The sequence below is a fragment of the Megachile rotundata genome, chromosome 12, assembly GCF_050947335.1.
Source record: "Megachile rotundata isolate GNS110a chromosome 12, iyMegRotu1, whole genome shotgun sequence".
NCBI classification, from domain to species: Eukaryota; Metazoa; Arthropoda; class Insecta; order Hymenoptera; family Megachilidae; genus Megachile; species Megachile rotundata.
The window spans coordinates 3,102,941-3,123,260 of record NC_134994.1 but is presented as its reverse complement, the minus strand read 5'-3'; the positions used below and the strand labels follow the sequence as shown (position 1 = coordinate 3,123,260).

Sequence of the window (20,320 nt, the reverse complement as noted above, 5' to 3'; positions counted from 1 at the left end):
GGCAATTATATTTCAAGTGTTATTAAACAATTTTGTGTATTTCATTATTTTTTTTTGTGTTCATCTTTGGTTTTGTTTCTCTTTTTGTCTCTGTGTGAATAAACGTTCAGTGAACTTTAAACTTCGTGCAATACGTGATATTATTCTGCGCGAGTATCCTCCTTCACCAGCGTCCGAAACAGAAAGGAAGGACAAATCTATCGAGACTAAGCACTATTTTAAAGAATATGTGCTAAAAGCAAATAAATTGTATCCTCGATTATCAGATGATAAAAATGGTTTAGGAGCACGGCTGGCTGTCGTGGCGAGCGCACGTGTTCGGGGGTCGCTCCGTGATAAAGTTCAATTTTGGTGGGAAAAAGTGGTTAAAGTATGATAAATAGTGTTGTGAAGTAAGGGGAGACCGTGGGGGAAGTGAGCGATAAAGTTTTGTAAAAATCGGAGGTGAAATAATGAATTTATAAATGAAAATCGAAATTTCGGTAATGGCGACCTCCACGCGACGCGAGGGAAAGCATGGGGTGCAAACCCATGAGTAGTCGAAAGCGAGGAAACGAGTGTTCGGGCCGACCGCGGACTAAAATAAATATCTGCGCGACTTAAACACGATGATTTTATATATCGCGAGTGAAAATAGTGCGATTTAAGGGTGAAAGTTGCCCTCGAAGAAGGACTTGCGCGAACACGTGGTCGTGCGACATGTAGAAGTTGCGAGAGAAAGTCGCAGAAATTAAATTAATTAATTAATAATGTAAATGTCATTAAGGATTTAGAATGCGGGAAAGGGCGAATGAGGCATATTGAATGCACACGGTGATTAGTTTTGGCTATTTTCGTATTTTCGTGATTTGATAGTAAATAAATAATGGCGTCAGTCGAGCAAGTTTCGATATATCGTACGAACACGTGGGCATCTCCGCGCGAGGGAAAGCGTAGAGCGTAAAGGCCGGTTCGCAAACATCTAACATGGCCGGGGAAGGGTCGCTGCAGGCGCATGGAGAGCGGCCCTTAAGGACGAAGCCTAAGGGCGAAGCGAAGGCACGCGGCAACAAGGAAGATGGCGGAGGAAGGATCGCCGCAAGCGCATGGAGAGCTGCCCTTAGGGACGAAACCTAAGGGTGAAGCGGAGGCACGCGGCAACAAGCAAGATGGCGGAGATATGGCGCGTTTTTCAAATGGTAAGCGGATAGGTTGAAGCAAGAAGACAGCGAGAGGGAGAAGAGGAAGAGTAGGAGTGGAAGAAGCGGAGAAACAAAACATAGACACGACCGAGTAAACGACTCAAACCTGCAAGGGAGGGAACCGGTGTCAGCCTGGTCATAGCACCATTAGGGGGCACACAACGGGGACCGATGCAGCGGGGGAGAGGAGGGAGAGAAGCCAAATCGAACCAAGCACCCTTCCGATCAACTGTTGATTCAGCAAGGAACCCAGTCATCAGCCTGGTCATGGCACCATTAGGGGGCGACAATGGGGACCGAGTGGGATCGACAGGAGAGAGGAAGGAGAAATAATTAGAAAATTCAAGCTCAAAGAGAATTTCGAATAGCGAAGCGGCTTAAGCTCCGATCCGGAAGGAAATGGAGCGTTGCTGGCAACTTCCAGTTAACGCCTAAATAGCGGCAACAAATGGAAGCAGCAATAAACGGCGGGCAACGCTACGAAAAACGACTCGAGAGCTCGGACAGACCTCTCAATCGACAGGTATTGGAGCAAAGAACTCAGACGTCAGCCTGGTCACAGCGCCATTAGGGGACGAACTGGGAACCGAGTGAAAACACCTGGAGAGAGAGAGGAAAAATGGGCTCACGTAGCGTTGTGGAAGGAGACTGGGGCGTGATAGGAAATGCGGGGAAAATCGGTTAAGCAGCGATAACGCAAAGGGTAAGGGGACGAGGGAGGGGGAAGCAACGCGAAAACGCGATGAAAAGCGGCGCGCGGAAAATTCGAATTACGAAATGATCGAGGAGCCGAGTGGTAGAGACGAATGCGCAGCAAGGGAAATAAGCTTTATAAATATTAATTCTATTTTACTTATTTAATTAATTTATTTTATCTTATTCTATCGTACAGAAATTATAGATATAAATAGGACAACGCGAGCTTAAGCGCAGTATAGGCAAGGAAGGGCAACAGCCGAGACGAAGTAAACCTTGGCAATAGTTAAACAAATAGGGATGCATCAGCGCGGGGGCGGGGGTGGGAGTGGGGAACCGAAACTTCACGAAATTTTCATGAGCGGAAAGCTTACGTAATATCGAGTAGCATAGGACACACAGATGCGAAAGGGGCGGGGATTTTGGGGAAACAACATCAGATATTCGCGACATCAAAACAGAGTCAAGCATAGAATTAGACAGCGTGCTATGACACTTAGGTGGGAAATGGTGGGGAGAGGTCGCGGTTTTTACCGTGTGTTCGAGCCCACCGGGAAGCGGTGCCGAGGGGGCGTTACAAGGTCAAGCTGGAGATCAGCGCATTTTGCCCGGGAGCCTCCTCTTAGGTCTTGACGCAGCCTCTCGGACCAAGACCCTTAGGTTGAGAGCATCCATTCTCCACGCATGGAACACATACGCGTGGGGCGGGGGTGGGGGAGGGGGGTAGTCTTTCTTCCACAACAGCGAGCGATGGCCTAGCGCAGGTGGACTATGTCCTACCGATAGGGAAGCCTGACGGGTTGCCGCCACCCTCCGCCCTTGTGGCGGGGGCGGGAGACAGTTTTAGTGGGTATGCGTGGAAACCGTCCCTCTTCTAGGGGTGCCGGAAGCGTGAGTCACCACACAGATCTCGCGGAAGGAGGAGGCAGAGCGTGAAAGGGAAAGACGCGGGGTGGTTGTAAGAAGAATGAGAGGGAGAGGGCGACCCGCTTCACGTGCGCCCTCCTGAGGGTAGCGGGGCGGCGCGGCTTCCCCGCGTCGTCCGCACGGTGTGTATGGTGCGTGATTGAGTGTGCGTGTATGTGTGTATGTTTGTGGTGTTATTGTGTGTGTTTGTGGTAGTAGTAAGTGGAGAGAAGTGGAGGGATGGGGATCGCGCCGCCCTCCCCGGCGTCGGTCCTCATCCCCTTGTGTGAGTGTCGGCGGTTCTCGGTCCGGGGTGTCGGAGTTCCCGGGATTGACCCAGGCCGCCATGGCCGCAGGTGTCACGGGCGGGGGCCCGGGGCACCATTGCCCGCGGCCAGGTGTGTGGAGCCGACGGCGGGCGTGATTACGTCGTCGGTTCCAATAAGGGGTGGGGTGGGAAATAGTTTGGCGGGGAGGCTTCTCCTCCCCACGAGAAGGGCGATGTTTGTCGCGTGGCGGCATTTTGGCGCGTTGCGGTGACGATAACGCACGATCCCGGGACGCGCCACGCCGCCGAGGGCGGGAATCACCGAAGGGTTTTAGTCAGTAGGAATCTGACACTACCCCCGCTCCTCTCCCGAGGAGTGGGGATGTCTATGAAGATTTCCCCTCGTAAAAAAAAAAAAAAAAAGGTTTAGGTTAGGTTGAAATTTAGCAAGCCCCTCAGCGCTGTTACTAGAAGCTATTTGTTAGTTCGCTGTCACAGTGGAATTTCTGAGTGTTTTTCTCTTGAGAATCCTGTATAGGACAAATCGTTGTAACAGAATCAACCATCGCCTTAGAGTGTCTGGAGATTTGTTGCAACAATACTTTTAAAAGAGCATTAGGTTGTGAAGAACCGCCGACTGCTCATTTTAACAAGTATAATTAATTATTATAATAGCAAACGTTAACACCATGCCGAAAAGCACCAGAACACCGAAGAAGAAAGAAGCAGCAAAAAAGAACTTATCGGAGGAGACCTTAGTCATGACTCCCACCAAGGTGTTGGTGCCGGACATGGTCTCAACTAGAGTGGAACGCAACATAGTCTCGATTATTGAGTTAACCCTTATGCGATTCCCATAGTGCTATGGCCAACACTCAGGTTGTAAACGACATAGGGCCCGCAAAACCTCAACTGGAGATTGACATCGTCGATGCAGGAGGGCTTTCATATTACCTAAAGAGACAGGAAAGAGCACTGAAGGCGGCAATAATGTCAGGTGAGTTAGAAAGCGCTTCATATATTCCAAGTGTTGCATTCGAAGAGCCAAGTTTTGTGCAGAAAAACAGTATAATATTGAGGCTATTTGCCGACACTTCTCTCTACGTGAGGAAAGCTGGGGGTGAAATTGTCTTAGGAACGCCTATAGCGGACGCGGCCTCTAAAATAGGCGCAGTGTGTAGACATTTAAGAAGACTAGCCTTTCCTATGATCACTATTTTAGGTGACCTGCAATCAATATACGTGGCACCGGCACAAGAGCTGCCACTAATTTTTACAGGGACCGAGCTGGTTGATGTGGCCACTATTGTGTTTGTGAGCCGCAAGTCGCGAACAATTTTGTTAACATGAAAGACGTCACTATACACAGAGACTGGAGACGAAACGTTCCTAAGTTTTGCTCCCGGGAACATTCAGGGGCGACAATTAAATCTCTCATGGAATGGCGGCTCATGAAACCAATCTTCCCAGTATCTTTGTCGTTCGAGCTTTGTGAGCTGACCAGCGAGTCTAGTTCACCCGAAGAGATTTGCGATATTCGCAAGGGTGACTGGTGGGCCGGGGTACTAACATCTGGGTTAGACCAAGGATCCTGTTTCGGTGAGAGCGATAAACCTGTAACCTCATATCATGTCACATATGGATGCCAGGTGTCCGTGTCGAGGGCAGGGCTGTCTTACTCGTGGGCTGAGCCTTTCTATAGCTCGGCGGTCGAAGATATAGCAACATACGGGAGCGGAGCTTTCCCGTTTGACACTGCTGTTGTTGGCGAAATACTGTGCGCAGTATGTCCAGCGCACGGCGTGGGACAGTTCTTGATAGTCGAGAAAGTACGAGGTGAAATAGAAAACAGAAGGGGAGCTTTGTTTTATGAGATGAGGCCGATTACCGTAGACGCCTATTTTAGTGCCATTGTCCCTAATAAGTGGAAGGGCTTACAGGGTATGAGTGGAAGCCCAATCGTGAACAGCAAGAGCAAAATCGTATCGGTGTACGGAAAGACGCTCAATCGCGTCGTACGATAAGTCTGCAAATGCTGCCTCTCCGTATGCGATAACGGTGATGGCACCAGATGCAAGCCCTGACGTCACGCCGGATAGTTATTTTAGGACTGCCGTACTCGAACTCGTAAGGCAAGACCTGCCTGTGGATAAGCACTACTTTCTCGTGGAGGCACCGACTGGTTCAGGTAAAACGATGAACTTTACCAGTCAACTACTAAAGATATTGAGCGGCCGGAGACGTGTCTACCTGCTGCAGCCTACAGTTGCCGCTGTTAAAGGGGCTTACCAACATTGAACAAGAATACTTGATCTGAATGGGTCTGGTTGTAGTAAATACCAGTTGTCGTACGTGGTGGGACAACAACACGCAGACCACACTGAGACCAAGGGTAATGGTTCAATTAAGCTCTCCATCATGTCCTACGGCACTGCCATACGCAGGGCGACGGAAATACATACAGAAGCAGACTATGTGCTGCTTGATGAAATCCACTGTCGAGGGGACCCGACAGTCGTGGCAGGAGATTTACAATTCACGGTGACCGGTAGTCGATACAAGTGTGTCTATCTCACGGCAACTGTCTTAACGCGAGACGCAGCATATCCGCTAGCAAAAGGGCTGGAGATTAGTGGAACACGCTTCCCGATAAATGACAAGATCAAGATAGCGCCACTGAAACAGAAAGGGGAGAAACTTGGGAGCGATGTTATAGTACCCAGCAGAGTTATCGGCATACGACACGAGGGCTTCGGATATGGGTATCGCATCCCATATGAACCTATCAAAGAGGGGAGAGTAATTTTCTTTTTGTCATCGCGCAATGATTGCGAAAACTTATGTGCTTTTCTAAAGAAGGAAATTGGGGGCGAACGTGAATATATTCCGATTCACGGTGGCACGACCTTCGACCCTGACAAAATGTGAGATAACTGCTGGTGCTTTTGTACCGATGTTCTCGGCCAAGCCGTGACTGTGCCAGGCTGTATGGCTGTCGTTAATTTTCTTGAAGAAATAAAGCCGTATTCACGGCTAGAGTTTGATGGAAAACACCTGGTGTATACTTATAAATTGACTAGACGCGTGGTGGGCAAGGCAACTAGCTTGCAGCGAAAAGGTCGGACTGGCCGGACGAACAGAGGGTGTTACATTGTGCCGGCTGGAATCGAGCCTGTGCCCGACTATGACGTCGACGTACGCACAGCGGCGGTTGCGTTCTTAGAACTAGAGGCCAACCAGCGGCTGAGGTGGGACTTAGTTCAGAAGCACCACAATACGGCACTAGCGGACACACTGTCCTCTCTTCAATGGTTGTTGCCAAAGCAGTTGAGTATGTCTGAGTGGTGGAGGAATGTTTTTTCGTCCCTATCTAAAGAGAAACGGGCTTACCTGGCGCATGGTAAAAGCATGTTGGGCGGAAGCCTAAAACAAAAGCTTGAGTGTGTGCGAAATATCAATGGTGATATAGTGTTATGGCGCCCTTGGCACCACATACGCCATTGCCTTTTCTGTTTTCTATATTCTTTCTGTTTTCTAAAATTCTGTTTTCTGTTTTCTATCTTCTTTAGCTTTACGTTCTCTAATTGTTTTCACTTTCTATAGGGTCTCGCCGGGGCCTGGTCAGTGTCAACGCTCAGGCCCTTGCGAACCTCTTCACTTTCTGTTTTATGATTCTCTTCCGCTGTACCTCTCCTTTTCCGAACTTTCAACGGTTTTTCTGGATTTTCCCACTTTCTATATTTTCTCTCTTTCTAAACTGTTTCTTTCTTCTTTTACTGGTGAGTTTTCGAGGAGAGGTTTTAACTAGCGACGACACAGTCCGTCAGAGTCATTCTTGTAGCTTACATCGTTTTCACTGCTCGTACACATTTTAATAAACTTGTGTGGAACGCAACATAGACTTGATTATTGTATTTCCCCTTATGCGATTCCCACAATTGGTGACCCCGACGTGATCGGTTCGGTGTGTGTAGTATTAATAAGCAAACTTTTGACATTGTCAGTGTGCGGGTAATGTAAGTTATTGTGATGAAATAGGTGTAGTATTTAGGATATTATCGCGATTTAACAAACTTTAGTTTCATTTTTAACCGACTTCGAAAAAGGAGGAGGTTACTCAATTCGATCAGTATATTTTTTTTTTTTTTTAATATTATTATTGTTATTATTATTTTCTATGTGTGCCCGCCGATTACGCCTAGCTGGATGCACCGATCGGAACGGAACCTTTTGCATCTGATAGGTTCTGACTCCCCATTGGTACCATTATCAAAAAATTTTTCATTTTTTAATTGCAAAGTGTTATTATTGCAAAAAAACCGGCAACTTTTGAAATAAACTTTTCTCGATTTTAGTGCGCTTTTAATATCTTATCACGGACATTATTCTGAACAATTTTATTCATATAAAAATTTCGCGGAAAGTTTTAGTTTTCGAGATATTAGCGAAAAATTGTTGAAAAGTTTTGAAATCAACTTTGGACGATTTAAATGTCCTTTTAATATGTTATCAGGGGCACGATTCTGAGCAACTTTTTCCTTATCCGCAATTAAGGGGAAGCTTTAGTTTTCGAGTTATTAGCGAAAAACTATTGTTACTAATACAGTATTCACTCCGTAAATGTTACTTTTGCCGGTCTCGATTGTAACATTTACGGTAGAGGTCCTACATTCTTTGTAGTGTGCCGAACGTAGAAAGAGACAGCCATACAAAAGACAAAGAAGGATAGAGTTTCGAGCGTTCGGCAAACATGAAAGACTCGTGCGTGTTCTGTCTTTTAAATTTAAAAATTAAAATTCTTTATTTCTGGTTTTTCGTCAATGGAACTTTTACCATCGTATTTGTCTCGTTTTTCTGATTAAAATGACACCAAACACGATATGATTACGATCGTAATTACTTATGTAACAAGCCATAAAAGTTTGGGATGTAACATTTACGGTAGAGGTGCGAATTCCTTCTAAAGGCTTGCTATACAAGTAATTATGATTTTAATTATACCGTGTTTGGTACCATTTTAATCAGAAAAACGAGACGAATACGATAATCAAAGCTTCATTGATGAAACCCCAAAAATAAAGAATTTTGATTTTTGAATTTAAAAGACAGAAGACGCACGAGTGTTTCATGTTTGCCGAACGCGTCAACCTTCTGCTTCTCTTTCTTTTCTATTCGCCGTCCTCTTTTATGTTAAAAACTTTAATCACTCGTTACACACACAATTGTTAACGTAATTATATCATGTTTGGTGTCATTTTAATCAGGAAATCTAGACAAATACAACAGTAAAAGTTTCATGAAAAAAAAAATAGTAAGAAATAAGAAAGTTACAATCTTTTCCTTTGCTTGCATTAGTATGTGTCTCACCGATATTCAATCCTCGTCGTTTCGGCGACCGATCCTGTTTCATTCTTGACTGATTTCGAGGGGGATCCCCCAGTAGTGGGGATACAATTTTAACATTTACGGTAGAGATCTTTTTAACATTTATGGAGTGAATACTGTATATTGAATTCTACGTATGCCTCCGTGCCTCTGGTGGTGTATGAGTCAACATGCAATCGCCGATTTTATTTACCAATTTTACAACAATTAATAAAAAAAAAAAATTGAAAAACGAATATCCATGTTGTCTTTTACTTAATTATGTTCATGGCATTTACGCGGACAAAAAAAAAGCCCGGAAGAACTATCTCACAGTATCCTATAAAATTCTCCCCATTCCACTAAAAAGCGTGAAATAAAATAATTTTAAGAAAAAAAATACACCGACTTCGAAATGCACTAAAAAGTATAAAATAATTTCTATTTCATTCAATCATACAGTTAGGTAGTATATTAAATACATTTCAACCTTTTCGAAGGCGGCGCAAAATTAAAAATACCTCAGTAAACGTTGCTGCCAATAACCAGTTGATTGTGGTATGGCGTATTGGAAATTAATAAATCCTGAGAAAGAATACGAGGCATTATAGATATATCTGGTAATATACGTAAATGTAACGACTGCATCTTCATTTCGCAACGTTTCTGATATAAATGAAATTGAATCGACTTCGTTCGCATGTGGAAACCATGGATCTAAGAACCTATAAACGGAGCCCATGACGCGGGAATTACCAAATTTGCGGCAGATCGGCTCTATCTTTATAAAATATGCGGCGATCGAGTCTTTCCGTCGCATACTCTATGAATCTAGATAGACCATAGTTACATTCTATACGCACTAACACCTACTTCGCGGCGTGCTGTCGAGTTATATGTATATAAAAAAAAAAATAGCTATACAAGCTTTGCCTATGTTCGGCTGTCCAAAGGTTGACATGTTCAAGAAAATCTTTGAATTTTGCGCCGCCTCCGAAAAGGTTTAAATGTATTTAATACACTACCTAACGAGTAAATAGGTTTCATTCATATCTGTGACGTAATTGTATGATTGAATGAAATAGAAATTATTTTATACTTTTTAGTGCATTTCGAAGTCGGTGTATTTTTTTTCTTAAAATTATTTTATTATAAACAAACGATCAGCTAAAATATGACGGACAGCAACGTAAATGCAAGTGCCTCAATTAGTGCATCGGCGGCTGTTGATCGCGTCGCGATTCGTATACCTGAGTTTTGTCCGAGCGACCCAGAGATGTGGTTCTCGATGGTCGAAAGAAGTTTTGACGCGGCCGGAGTGACAGTTGAAACCACAAAGTTCGGATATGTACTCGGTACGTTGAGTGCCCGATACGCCGCGGAAGTGCGCGATATAATTATGAATCCGCCAGCAAACGAACCATATAAGGAGTTAAAGACAGAGTTTATTCGTCGTCTCAGTGCCTCGCAGGAGCAAAAGACCCGTCGATTGCTGGAGCAGGAAGAGATTGGGGACAGAAAGCCGTCCCAGTTTTTGCGACACCTGCGTATGCTGGCAGGTACCTTCATGTCGGACGGTGTATTGCGCACCCTGTGGATGGGTCGGTTACCGGCCAATATGCAGGTGATTTTAGCCACTCAGAGGGATACGGTCTTAGACAAAGTGGCAGAGCTGGCGGATGCCATAGCGGAGACAATGACGCCGCGTGTGCAGGTAGCAGAAGCCACAGCCGTAATCCATTCGCCCCGACCAGCGCCCACCGTCGATCAGAATTTGGAATCGTTGCTTAATGTAAAGATGGCACAATTAGCGCTGTCTTTGAGGCAGGAAATTTCCGCGGTGCGCGATTCCCTGTATAATGAGAGGTCGTCTTTCCGACGCGGTAGATGGTTGCAACGTCGTCGGTCTAATTCGCGATATCGTGGACGGTCTGCATCGCGCTCGCGGGATCGCGGAGAACAACCGGACTATCAAGGGAAATGCTGGTATCATTGGCGATATGGGTCGAATGCACACAGGTGTGTATCGCCCTGCAATTGGACTCCGGCTCAGGGAAACGAGCAAGGGAGTCGTTGAACGACCATAATCTTGCATCCCGCCGTCTATTCATTACAGATAAAGTGTCTAAAATGCAGTTTCTTGTGGACACTGGTGCTGACTTGTGTGTTTTTCCACGTTAATTGCTGCGTAGACCACGAGATAAGTCAGATTATCAATTGACGGCGGCAAATGGGAGCGTTATCAACACGTATGGCTCAGTGACGTTAAATTTAACCCTTTGCACTCGGAAAGTTTATTTTGTCGTTCAAAATGTCCCCTCAGAGGGGACAGCCGAGTGCAAAGGGTTAAACATTGGTCTCCGACGGGATTTTGTCTGGCGGTTTGTGGTTGCGGATGTATCGAAGCCCATAATCGGGGTGGATTTTTTGGAACACTTCGATCTTATGGTAGACATCCGTAACCGTCGCCTTGTCGATCGGACGACCACGCTAACTGTCCGCGGGAGCCAGGCCGACGATGATATGCCGTCGGTGAAGACAGTGGTAGGAGAATCCACGTATCATCAGCTCCTGTCCCAGATGCCGGAATTAACGCGACCCAGCGGAACACCGACTACGACGAAGCACCAAACGGTGCATTACATCAAAACGACCCCTGAACCACCCGTTTCAAGTAAGCCACGGAGGCTTGCACCGGATCGGCTCAAGGCGGCTAAGGACGAGTTCGACACCCTCTTGAAGATGGGAATTGCGCGTCCCTCGAAGAGCTCGTGGTCATCGCCCCTTCATATGGTCCAGAAGAAGGACAACGAGGCTTGGAGACCCTGTGGCGATTATAGGGCGTTGAACGCGCGAGCGATCCCTGACCGATATCCAGTACGTCACATCGAAGACTTTGCGCAACAATTATGTGGTAAAAAGATATTCTCAACAATAGATTTAGTTCGCGCGTATAATCAGATTCCGGTAGCGCCGGAAGACATAGACAAAACTGCTATTACAACCCCTTTCGGTCTGTTCGAATTTAATTTTATGTCGTTCGGGTTAAGGAATGCTGCGCAAACATTCCAGCGCTTTATTGATGAGGTTTTGCGCGGCCTCGATTTTTGTTACGCGTATATCGACGATATTTTAGTCGCCTCAGAGTCTCAAGAAGAACATCGTCGTCATTTGGAAATTTTGTTTAACCGTTTAAGAGACTACGGTATAGTAATTAATCCGCGTAAATGCAATTTCGGGAAAGAGTCGGTAAAATTTCTGGGTTACCGTGTGGACAGGAATGGTACTCAGCCACTACCTGAGAAGGTAGAGGTTATTAAATCGTACCCCCTTCCCAAAACAGCGAAAGATTTAAGGCAATTTTTGGGGATGTTAAATTTTTATCGCCGTTTTATTCCCAATGCCGCGGATTTTCAAGCCTCTTTAAACGATCTATTAGCGGGTAATTTAAAAGGCAAAGCACCAATAACTTGGACATCGGAAGCGGGTCAGGCATTTGAAAATTGTAAAAATAGTCTAGCCAAAGCAACCTTACTCGCACATCCTGAGGTCAACGCCCCGTTAGCGGTTACCTGCGATGCCTCCGATTTTACTGTGGGGGCTGTTTTGCAGCAGCGCATCGGTAATGATTGGCAACCCCTTGCATTCTTCTCGAAAAAGTTAGGGTCTGCTGAGAGAAAGTACTCCGCTTATGACCGGGAATTACTTTCCATTTATTTATCCATCAAACATTTTAAGCACATGATAGAAGGCAGGCATTTTACTATTTTTACCGACCACAAACCAATAACTTTTGCATTCAAACAGAAATTAGATAAATGTTCACCACGTCAATTCAGATATCTCGATTTTATTTCACAATTTTCTACCGATATTAAGCATGTTTCGGGCAAGGATAATGTTGTTGCCGATGCGTTGTCTCGGGTGGAATCGATCGACCACCCGATTAATTTCGAACATCTAGCGGAATCGCAGGCTCAGGATGAGGAACTTCAACAATTGTTGAAGAGCGAGTCTAGTTTACAGCTTCGTAAAATCTCATTGCCTGGCACGTCTTCCGATGTTTTTTGTGACGTTTCTACTGATACGGTGAGACCATTCCTGACCATTTCTTTCCGACGACCTATTTTTAATTTGTTACACGGATTATCGCATCCAGGTATTAACGCGACGGTCAAGCTCATATCGCAGAGATATGTATGGCCGTCGATTAAAAAGGATGTCCGTGAATGGACACGTAGTTGTGTACCGTGTCAAAAGGCGAAAATTTCTCGGCATGTAACCGCGCCTTTAGCTACTTTTGTTAAACCTTCCGCCCGTTTTGAGCATGTTCATTTAGATATAGTGATTATGCCGGTGTCGGAAGGTTATAGATATTGTTTAACTTGCGTAGACAGGTATACTCGGTGGCCGGAAGCTTTCCCCATGATCGATCAAGAGGCCCAGACCGTGGCTCGAACCTTTTATGACGGTTGGGTAGCGCGGTTTGGGACCCCTTTACGTATTACTACCGACCAGGGAAGGCAGTTTGAATCGAAATTATTTTATACCCTTAATTGTTTGATTGGCTGTAAACACCTGCGCACTACGGCATATCACCCTGCAGCTAACGGTATGGTGGAGCGTTTTCACCGTCAGCTTAAGGCTGCTATAAGATGTTACGAATCAGCTAGATGGACCGAAATTTTACCATCGGTTTTACTCGGCATACGCTCTGCTTGGAAAGAGGATCTCGGCGCAACATCAGCCGAATTAGTTTACGGGGAATCATTAAGATTGCCTGGCGAATTTTTAGTATCGCGCGGAGCTGAAGCCAGAGAAGATGTTTCCGATTTTGTTAATAATTTACGCAGTCATTTTTCCAAATTAAATCCAATTAACGCAGCGCATCATTCCGTTAACCGTCTTTTCATTTTTAAAGATCTAAATACCTCAACACATGTTTTTGTTCGAACCGACGCGACGCTGCAAAGACCATTTTACAACCAGCCTATGAAGGATCGTTTGCCGTAGTGCGCCGGGGTGATAAAACTTTTACTCTAAATATTAAGGGTAAAGAAATAGTGGTATCCATTGAGAGGTTAAAACCTGCGTATTTGTTGGCGGAGGAAAGTCCAAGATGAACCGGCCATTCAGAAAAATAATTGTAATAATGCACCAAATGTGCAAACGCGCGTCACACGCTCGGGTCGTCGAGTTCGATTTCCCGATCGTTTACAAGTAATTCATTAGTATGTGTGTGTTTTCTTTTATTATATGGCGTGTTTATTATTATAGTGTGTGTTTTTTCTTATTATATAGTGTGTGTTGTATTGCATTTTATACGTTTTTTTTCTGCGTTCCATTAGACTGACTTTGTGTCTTGTAAGTTCATATATATTTTAGCGTGAGCACTTTGATATTCTTATTGTAATTTGGTAATATCTTTATGGTGTATTTTTAATCAGGTACGGACATACGTTATTGTATTACGAGTTTCTTATTGTGTTTTGATGTAACATTTGTATTTCGTAATTGTTCCAATTACTGGTAGGGGGGTACTGTGGCGCCCTTGGCATCACATACGCCATTGCCTTTTCTGTTTTCTATATTCTTTCTGTTTTCTAAAATTCTGTTTTCTGTTTTCTATCTTCTTTAGCTTTACGTTCTCTAATTGTTTTCACTTTCTATAGGGTCTCGCCGGGGCCTGGTCAGTGTCAACGCTCAGGCCCTTGCGAACCTCTTCACTTTCTGTTTTATGATTCTCGTCCGCTGTACCCCTCCTTTTCCGAACTTTCAACGGTTTTTCTGGATTTTCCCACTTTCTATATTTTCTCTCTTTCTAAACTGTTTCTTTCTTCTTTTACTGATGAGTTTTCGAGGAGAGATTTAACTAGCGACGACATAGTCCGTCAGAGTCATTCTTGTAGCTTACATCGTTTTCACTGCTCGTACACATTTTAATAAACTTGTGTGGAACGCAACATAGACTTGATTATTGTGTTTACCCTTATGCGATTCCCACAGTGTACTTGTATCTGACACAGATTATAAGTGACGAGCTTATATTGCTTACCAATACAAAAGAGAACAAGAGGCGCACCGCTTCTGTAAAAGCGACGAACTATGGTATAAAAGCTATTTCGATTATGTCATGAAGTGTGAAACAGAGAGAGTAAGAGATAGCATATTAGATAAGATCGGAACGCAAATTTCGAGTTTCATAGAAGATTCCGAAGAGTCAAAAGACGTCAACCTCGAAATACTGCAAGAAATAGGACTAGGCAGTGGAGCACTAGATGCCGCTTTGAAGCACAGCGCCGCGCCGTCAATGCGCTCGGTGGAGCAGCTGTTGCAATGAGAGCATGTGCCGTGATAGTTAGCTCAGTATACAATTTGACTATTAGAAACTTAACGCGTTCCGTTACTCAGATCTTCCCGTTTAGAGAGGGTTTTGCTGCTGGCCAGTGCAAGTTTCTTGCAGAGCGGTACAGAACAAACGGAGACAATATGTATGTGGCTTCGACCATTAGCGGTCGCGCCATTGAGATCATCAACGAGAAAAAAGATTCTGTAATGAGTTTCTTTAATAAGATTGACTTCAGTTTCATGAATGAGAAAAAGGATTGTTTACCTGCGTTTTCTGGAATCTTGCAGGGTGCTCAATCTTTGCTGTGCAGCTATTGGGCGATGATCCCTGTCGCGTACCATGTTGGCGCATTCCCGAGCTTAGCCACGATTATGGGGGCTACCTGGATGGGTACTGTCTGCAGTGGTTTAGAGAAGGTATTAGGTCGAGCGATCACCATAGTTCTGCTGGCGTTCTTGAATGGTTGCGTCGCGTACTTTACAACTACCCCGTTGGCGATAGCTGGTTGCGTAGCCCAGATAGTAGTATTTGTGGTGAAAGGACTCTGTAGTGGGGCCGCAAACGACTACGAGGTTTACGGGCGTCAGATATCGTGTAGCGACAGAGCGTGGGATCTCGTATTTGGGATAGGCGCAGGATGCGATATTGGATACATATTGCGTAACCAGTTACTGGTAACAGCCCAAGCGGCCAGAGTTGGCATTTTAATTAACGTAGCGACAACTTCTCTGGGAGTATCTGCCTCTAGTAGCACTTTGCTAGGTTGTATTGGAAATGCAATAGTCTTTGTAAAACAGGTATATTTGATTTTCACACGTGTTCAGGACGGCAACCTGCCGTGGAACTCTTTGGGAGCAGTGATTACTGCCCTTATGCAGTCACTTGCCATGTATATCAAAACTGCGATCTTAGGGGTTATATGTAGTTACGGTATGCTTGAACGCTGTTCGGTCTGGTTTGAAGACGATGAAATATCAAGCGGGGACCTCGAGCAAAAGCACACGACAGCCGGACGGCACCAATGCATGCGTGGAGGAGTATTTTGGAAACTTTGACTCTTTCGCGATGACTGTCTTGTCCATAGCATCGTGTATAGCGAGCCCAAGTTCGTTGTTTTCTGTTATCATCGCATGGATATCAAATTGTTGTAGAAGAGGGACCACAGACAGTCAGAATTTCTGAGATGCCTTTGAGGCTTACTCCGGGGTCCCCATAGCGGTTGCAATTTTATCTGAGGGGATAGCAACGTTGGGGCGAGTGGAAGGATGTGAAAGGCATTCGGTTGATGTCTTCACGCTTGCTCTCGGCGTGCTGAGCTTTATCGCCGGGGTTTTTGGAAGCGTTTACTGGGCTCGCAACCCAACCGTGATCCATGCGCTTAACGACGTTTGGCAGAACGTAACAGGTTTCCTGAGTTTTGCGTGGAAATTTGCGAAAGACTCCTTGAGCAAAAAAAGGTTTAGGTTAGGTTACATCTGTCACGGTCATACTCTATACTATAAAATCATAAGGAAATGGTGTCACGCGTAACACTTTCATACTTACTTTTTTTTTTTTTTTTTTTAACGTGGGGGAAATCTTTCAAAGATACCCCGCACCCTTGGGGGAGGGTGCGGGGTTATGCGGGACTTTTACCCGCTAAAACCCCCACGGTGGTCCTTCACTGACGCATTGGGGGGGGGGAGCCGGGAACTCTGTAAGAACGCGACCAGGACCCCCAGCGCCTTATTGAGGTCTTCCCGGGGGAGGTCGGAAGGACCTCCCCCTACTCGCTGGAGTAATCGAATCGAATCTTTACGGCGATGCCTCGGTGGTCCGGGCATCGCCCCCCCCCCCCCCCCCCCCACCCGGGCAGTGTGCAAGGCGTTCTGGGCCCCCACCCAGGTCGCCACTGCCCCTGCGGCGGCTCCGAGCCCGTCGCTTCTCGGGCCCGCTCTGCGGCCTCCTTCTGCAACATAACGTCCTCGCAGAAGAAGGCCACAGCCCTCCAGTTCCTCTCGTTAGCCAGCAGTGCCCCAACTACTGCCGGCAGCGAGAGGTCGTAACCGATCTGTCGATACAGGACACGACGCAGCACTGAAAAGGCGGGGCAACCCTCTAGCGTGTGCTGCGCCATGTCCTCAGCCTCTCCACAATGGTGGCAGACCGCCGTCGCCTCCTTACCTATTCGACACAGGTACTCCCCGAAGCATCGCCGCTCCCGCCACTCCTCAAACTGTGGTAGGAGGGCCCCGACAACTGGCTTGCCAGCGCACGAACGCAGCTCCGTGCGGCAACGGAAAACTGCCAGTCGCCGGGCCTGGCGCCTTATACCTTCGACCGTCCTGGGCTCCGGCGGGACACCGTCGAGTCGCCGCAGGGCACGGACGCGCGTATAAACGAGCGCGTCCGCCCCCGCCAAGAACTCGAACGGGATAAGTCCCGCCAGAGACATCGCCACCGCGTAGGAGATAGTGCGGTATCCTAATGACCCTGATGGCCAGCCGACACTGTAGCCGGTGCAGCAGCTGAAGGCTGCGCCGGCCGGCCATCAGAGCGGGTGCCCACACTGGTGCTCCGTAGAGCACCATGGACCGCACAACCCCCACGTAGAGGCGGCGAACCCTCTCCTCAGGTCCCCCGAGATTGAGCATGATGCGACCCAACGCGGCCGCTGCCCGTTGCACTCGGGGGACCAGACGGTCGAAATGGATTATGAAACGCCAGTGGCTGTCGAGGACGAGCCCGAGGTATCTCATTTCGCACCCGACCTCGACCCAGGCCTCACCTACACGGACCCACGAGGGGGGCGGACCCCGCGATCGAGGCAAGTTGTGAAAGAATATTGCCTCGGTCTTGCGGGGGCTTATCCGCAGCCCCAGCTCGTGGATCCGTCCGACGGCGGCGACGACTGCCACCTCGACTAGACGGATGGTCCTCTCGAACGTCTCCCCGGCGGCAAGAATGAAAGTGTCATCTGCATAACAGATGATATATGTGCCGTCGGGGAGAGCGATCCGCAGGACTGGGTCGTACCCCATGTTCCACAAATCGGGACCCAAAGCGGATCCCTGGGGTACGCCGCACGTCACCTTCCTCCGAACTTTTCATACTTACTAACCTTTTTTTTTCTTTTTTTTTTTTTTATTTAGGAAGGCAGAAATCCAGTAACGGACATCTGGGAAGATAGCCCACATAGTGTGAGACTCCCGCTTCCGGCGCCCCTAGAAGAGGGTTTCCACGCATACCCACTAAAACTGTCTCCCGCCCCCGCCACAAGGGCGGAGGGTGGCGGCAACCCGCCAGGCTTCCTTACCGGATGGGGCATAGTGTACCTGGTCTAGGCCATCGCTCGCAGTTGTGGAAGAAAGACTACCCCCCACCCCTCGCGTGTGTGTTCCATGTGTGGAGACTGGATGCTCTCAACCAAAGGGTTTTGGCCCTAGGGGCTGCGTCAAGATCTAGAGGGAGGCTCCCGGGCAAAATGCGCTGACCCCCCGCTGACCCTGTAACGCCCCCTCGGCACCGCCTCCCGGTGGGCTCGAACATACGGTAAAACCGCGACCTCCTCCACCATTTCCCACCTAAGTGCCGATCTGTAGTCTATTTTCTACTGCCTATCCCCTGCGTGTTGCCTGTCGCTTATATTTCGTTTCCGTATTTCCGCCCCCGCCCCAGCCCCCCGCCCCCTCGATCATCGATTAATAGGTAGATAGATATCTCCGCGCTTTACAATCTTTCCTTCCCTATGCCTAATTAACGCTATTCGTTTCTACTCTTGCCTCTGTTTCGGTCCCCCCCGCGCTGTTTCTTTCCTGCTCCCCCTATTTGTTCATATGCGATTCCCTGTGTGCGTAATCAGTACTAATACCGTCGCTGTTAGACCAATGAAGTAATATAATGAATAAGTATGTAAATAACAGCAGATAGATAAATATGTAATAAGTGACACGTAAAATATACATATAGAGTATAAATATATAGTATGAGATAATATATGTGTAACGTATTCTAATATTCCTCTCATCCCCGCCCCCTGCGCAAATTCGTTGATATTTGCTCGCATGATTGCATTTCCGCCCCGCGCCTAATTTCGACTTCCGCTTCTCGCTTAGGACTCCGCTTATCTCTTTTCCCCTTTTCGCTGCCCGCTTTTCCCCTTTTGTTCCTACTTCGCCCCAGTCTTTCTCCACAACGCTACATGAGCCCATTGCTCTCGGTATTTATTTCTTTTCTCTCTTCCAGCACTTTCCCTCGGTTCTCAATCCGTCCCCTAATGGTGCTGTGACCAGGCTGACGTTCAAGTTCCGCGTTCCAGTACTTTCCGATTAAAAAGTCTGCCAAGCTTTCGGGTCGCTCGTAGCGTTGCCCGCCATTATTGCTGCTTTCATTTGTTGCCGCCGTTTAGGCGCCAGCCAAATTTCCTTATGTTTCCTCCTTCTTCTCTCCCGCCGATCCCCTCGGTCCCCATTGTCGCCCCCTAATGGTGCTATGACCAGGCTGACGACTGGGTCCCTAATTGAATCAGCAGTTGATCAGAAGGATCCTCTGCTCAGTTTAATCTCTCTCCCTCCTCTCCCCCGCTCAGTCGGTCCCCGTTTTGTGCCCCCTAATGGTGCTATGACCAGGCTGACACCGGTTTCCTCCCTTGCGGGTTTGAGTCGTTTGATCGGTCGTTTCTATTTTTGTTTCGCCGCTTCTTCTGCTCCTGCTCTTCCTCTTCTCCCTCTCGCTGTCCTCTTGCTTCTTTCCCTCCTCTTGCCGTTACCTCTTCCCCTCCTCTTGCCGTTTGAAAAGCGCGCCGTGTCTCCGCCGTCTTGCTTGTTGCTGCATCCTTTTGCTTCACCCTTTAGGGCCGCTCTCCAAGTGTTCGCAGCGTTCCTTCCCTCGCCATGCTGGATATTCTGGTTATTCTCAGTGCGGCCCCTTTTCTCCACCATCGTTGTGTCTTCGGAGTTTCCAAAGTGCTGGAGCGTTTCCACAGTTCTTCCAGCACTTTTCCGTCATTTTCCCGCTTTGCACTGTTCTTCTGCACTCGCGCACGTGGTTACGTATATTCCCCTGTACCCGCAACACTCCTAGCACTTGACTGCACTCTCACAACACTTTCCTAACACTATACCGAGTTAGTTGCCTATCTGTTAATTATTTATTATTTATTATTTATTAATTTATTAACCTACTAATCACTTCACTATTTATAATAATTTATTTGTTAATTATGAACTAATTAATATTATTATTATTATTATTATTATTAATCTCATTCACTTCACTTCATTTATTAATTAATTAATTAATTTATTCATTTCTTCCTTCCTTCACTTCGTTCCGTGTCGTTTCGCCTCTTCCTCTTTTCCTCCTCCCTGTCTTCTTGCTTCAACCAATCCGCTTACCATTTGAAAAACGCGCCATGTCTCCGCCATCTTGCTTGTTGCCGCGTGCCTCCGTTTCGCCCATAGGCTTCGTCCCTGAAGGCAGCTCTCCAAGCGCTTGCGGCGATCCTTCCTCCGCCATCTTACTTGTTGCCGCATGCCTTCGCTTTGCCTTTAGGCTTCGTCCGTAAGGGCCGCTCTC

The 20,320-nt window shown here is 46.9% G+C and overlaps 1 protein-coding gene across 1 annotated transcript; it reads left to right on the top strand.

The window, feature by feature from the left end:
* Positions 1-9,589: 9,589 nt before the first annotated feature.
* LOC105663574 (uncharacterized) lies at positions 9,590-10,492 on the top strand. Its single transcript, XM_012293251.2, has one exon. It carries the CDS (start codon positions 9,590-9,592, stop codon positions 10,490-10,492), a length of 903 nt encoding a protein of 300 aa, XP_012148641.2.
* The last annotated feature ends 9,828 nt before the right edge of the window (positions 10,493-20,320 follow it).

Coding starts and splice junctions, on each gene's coding strand:
- LOC105663574 (XM_012293251.2), top strand. CDS start 9,590: ATGACGGACAGCAACGTAAATGCAAGTGCCTCAATTAGTGCATCGGCG.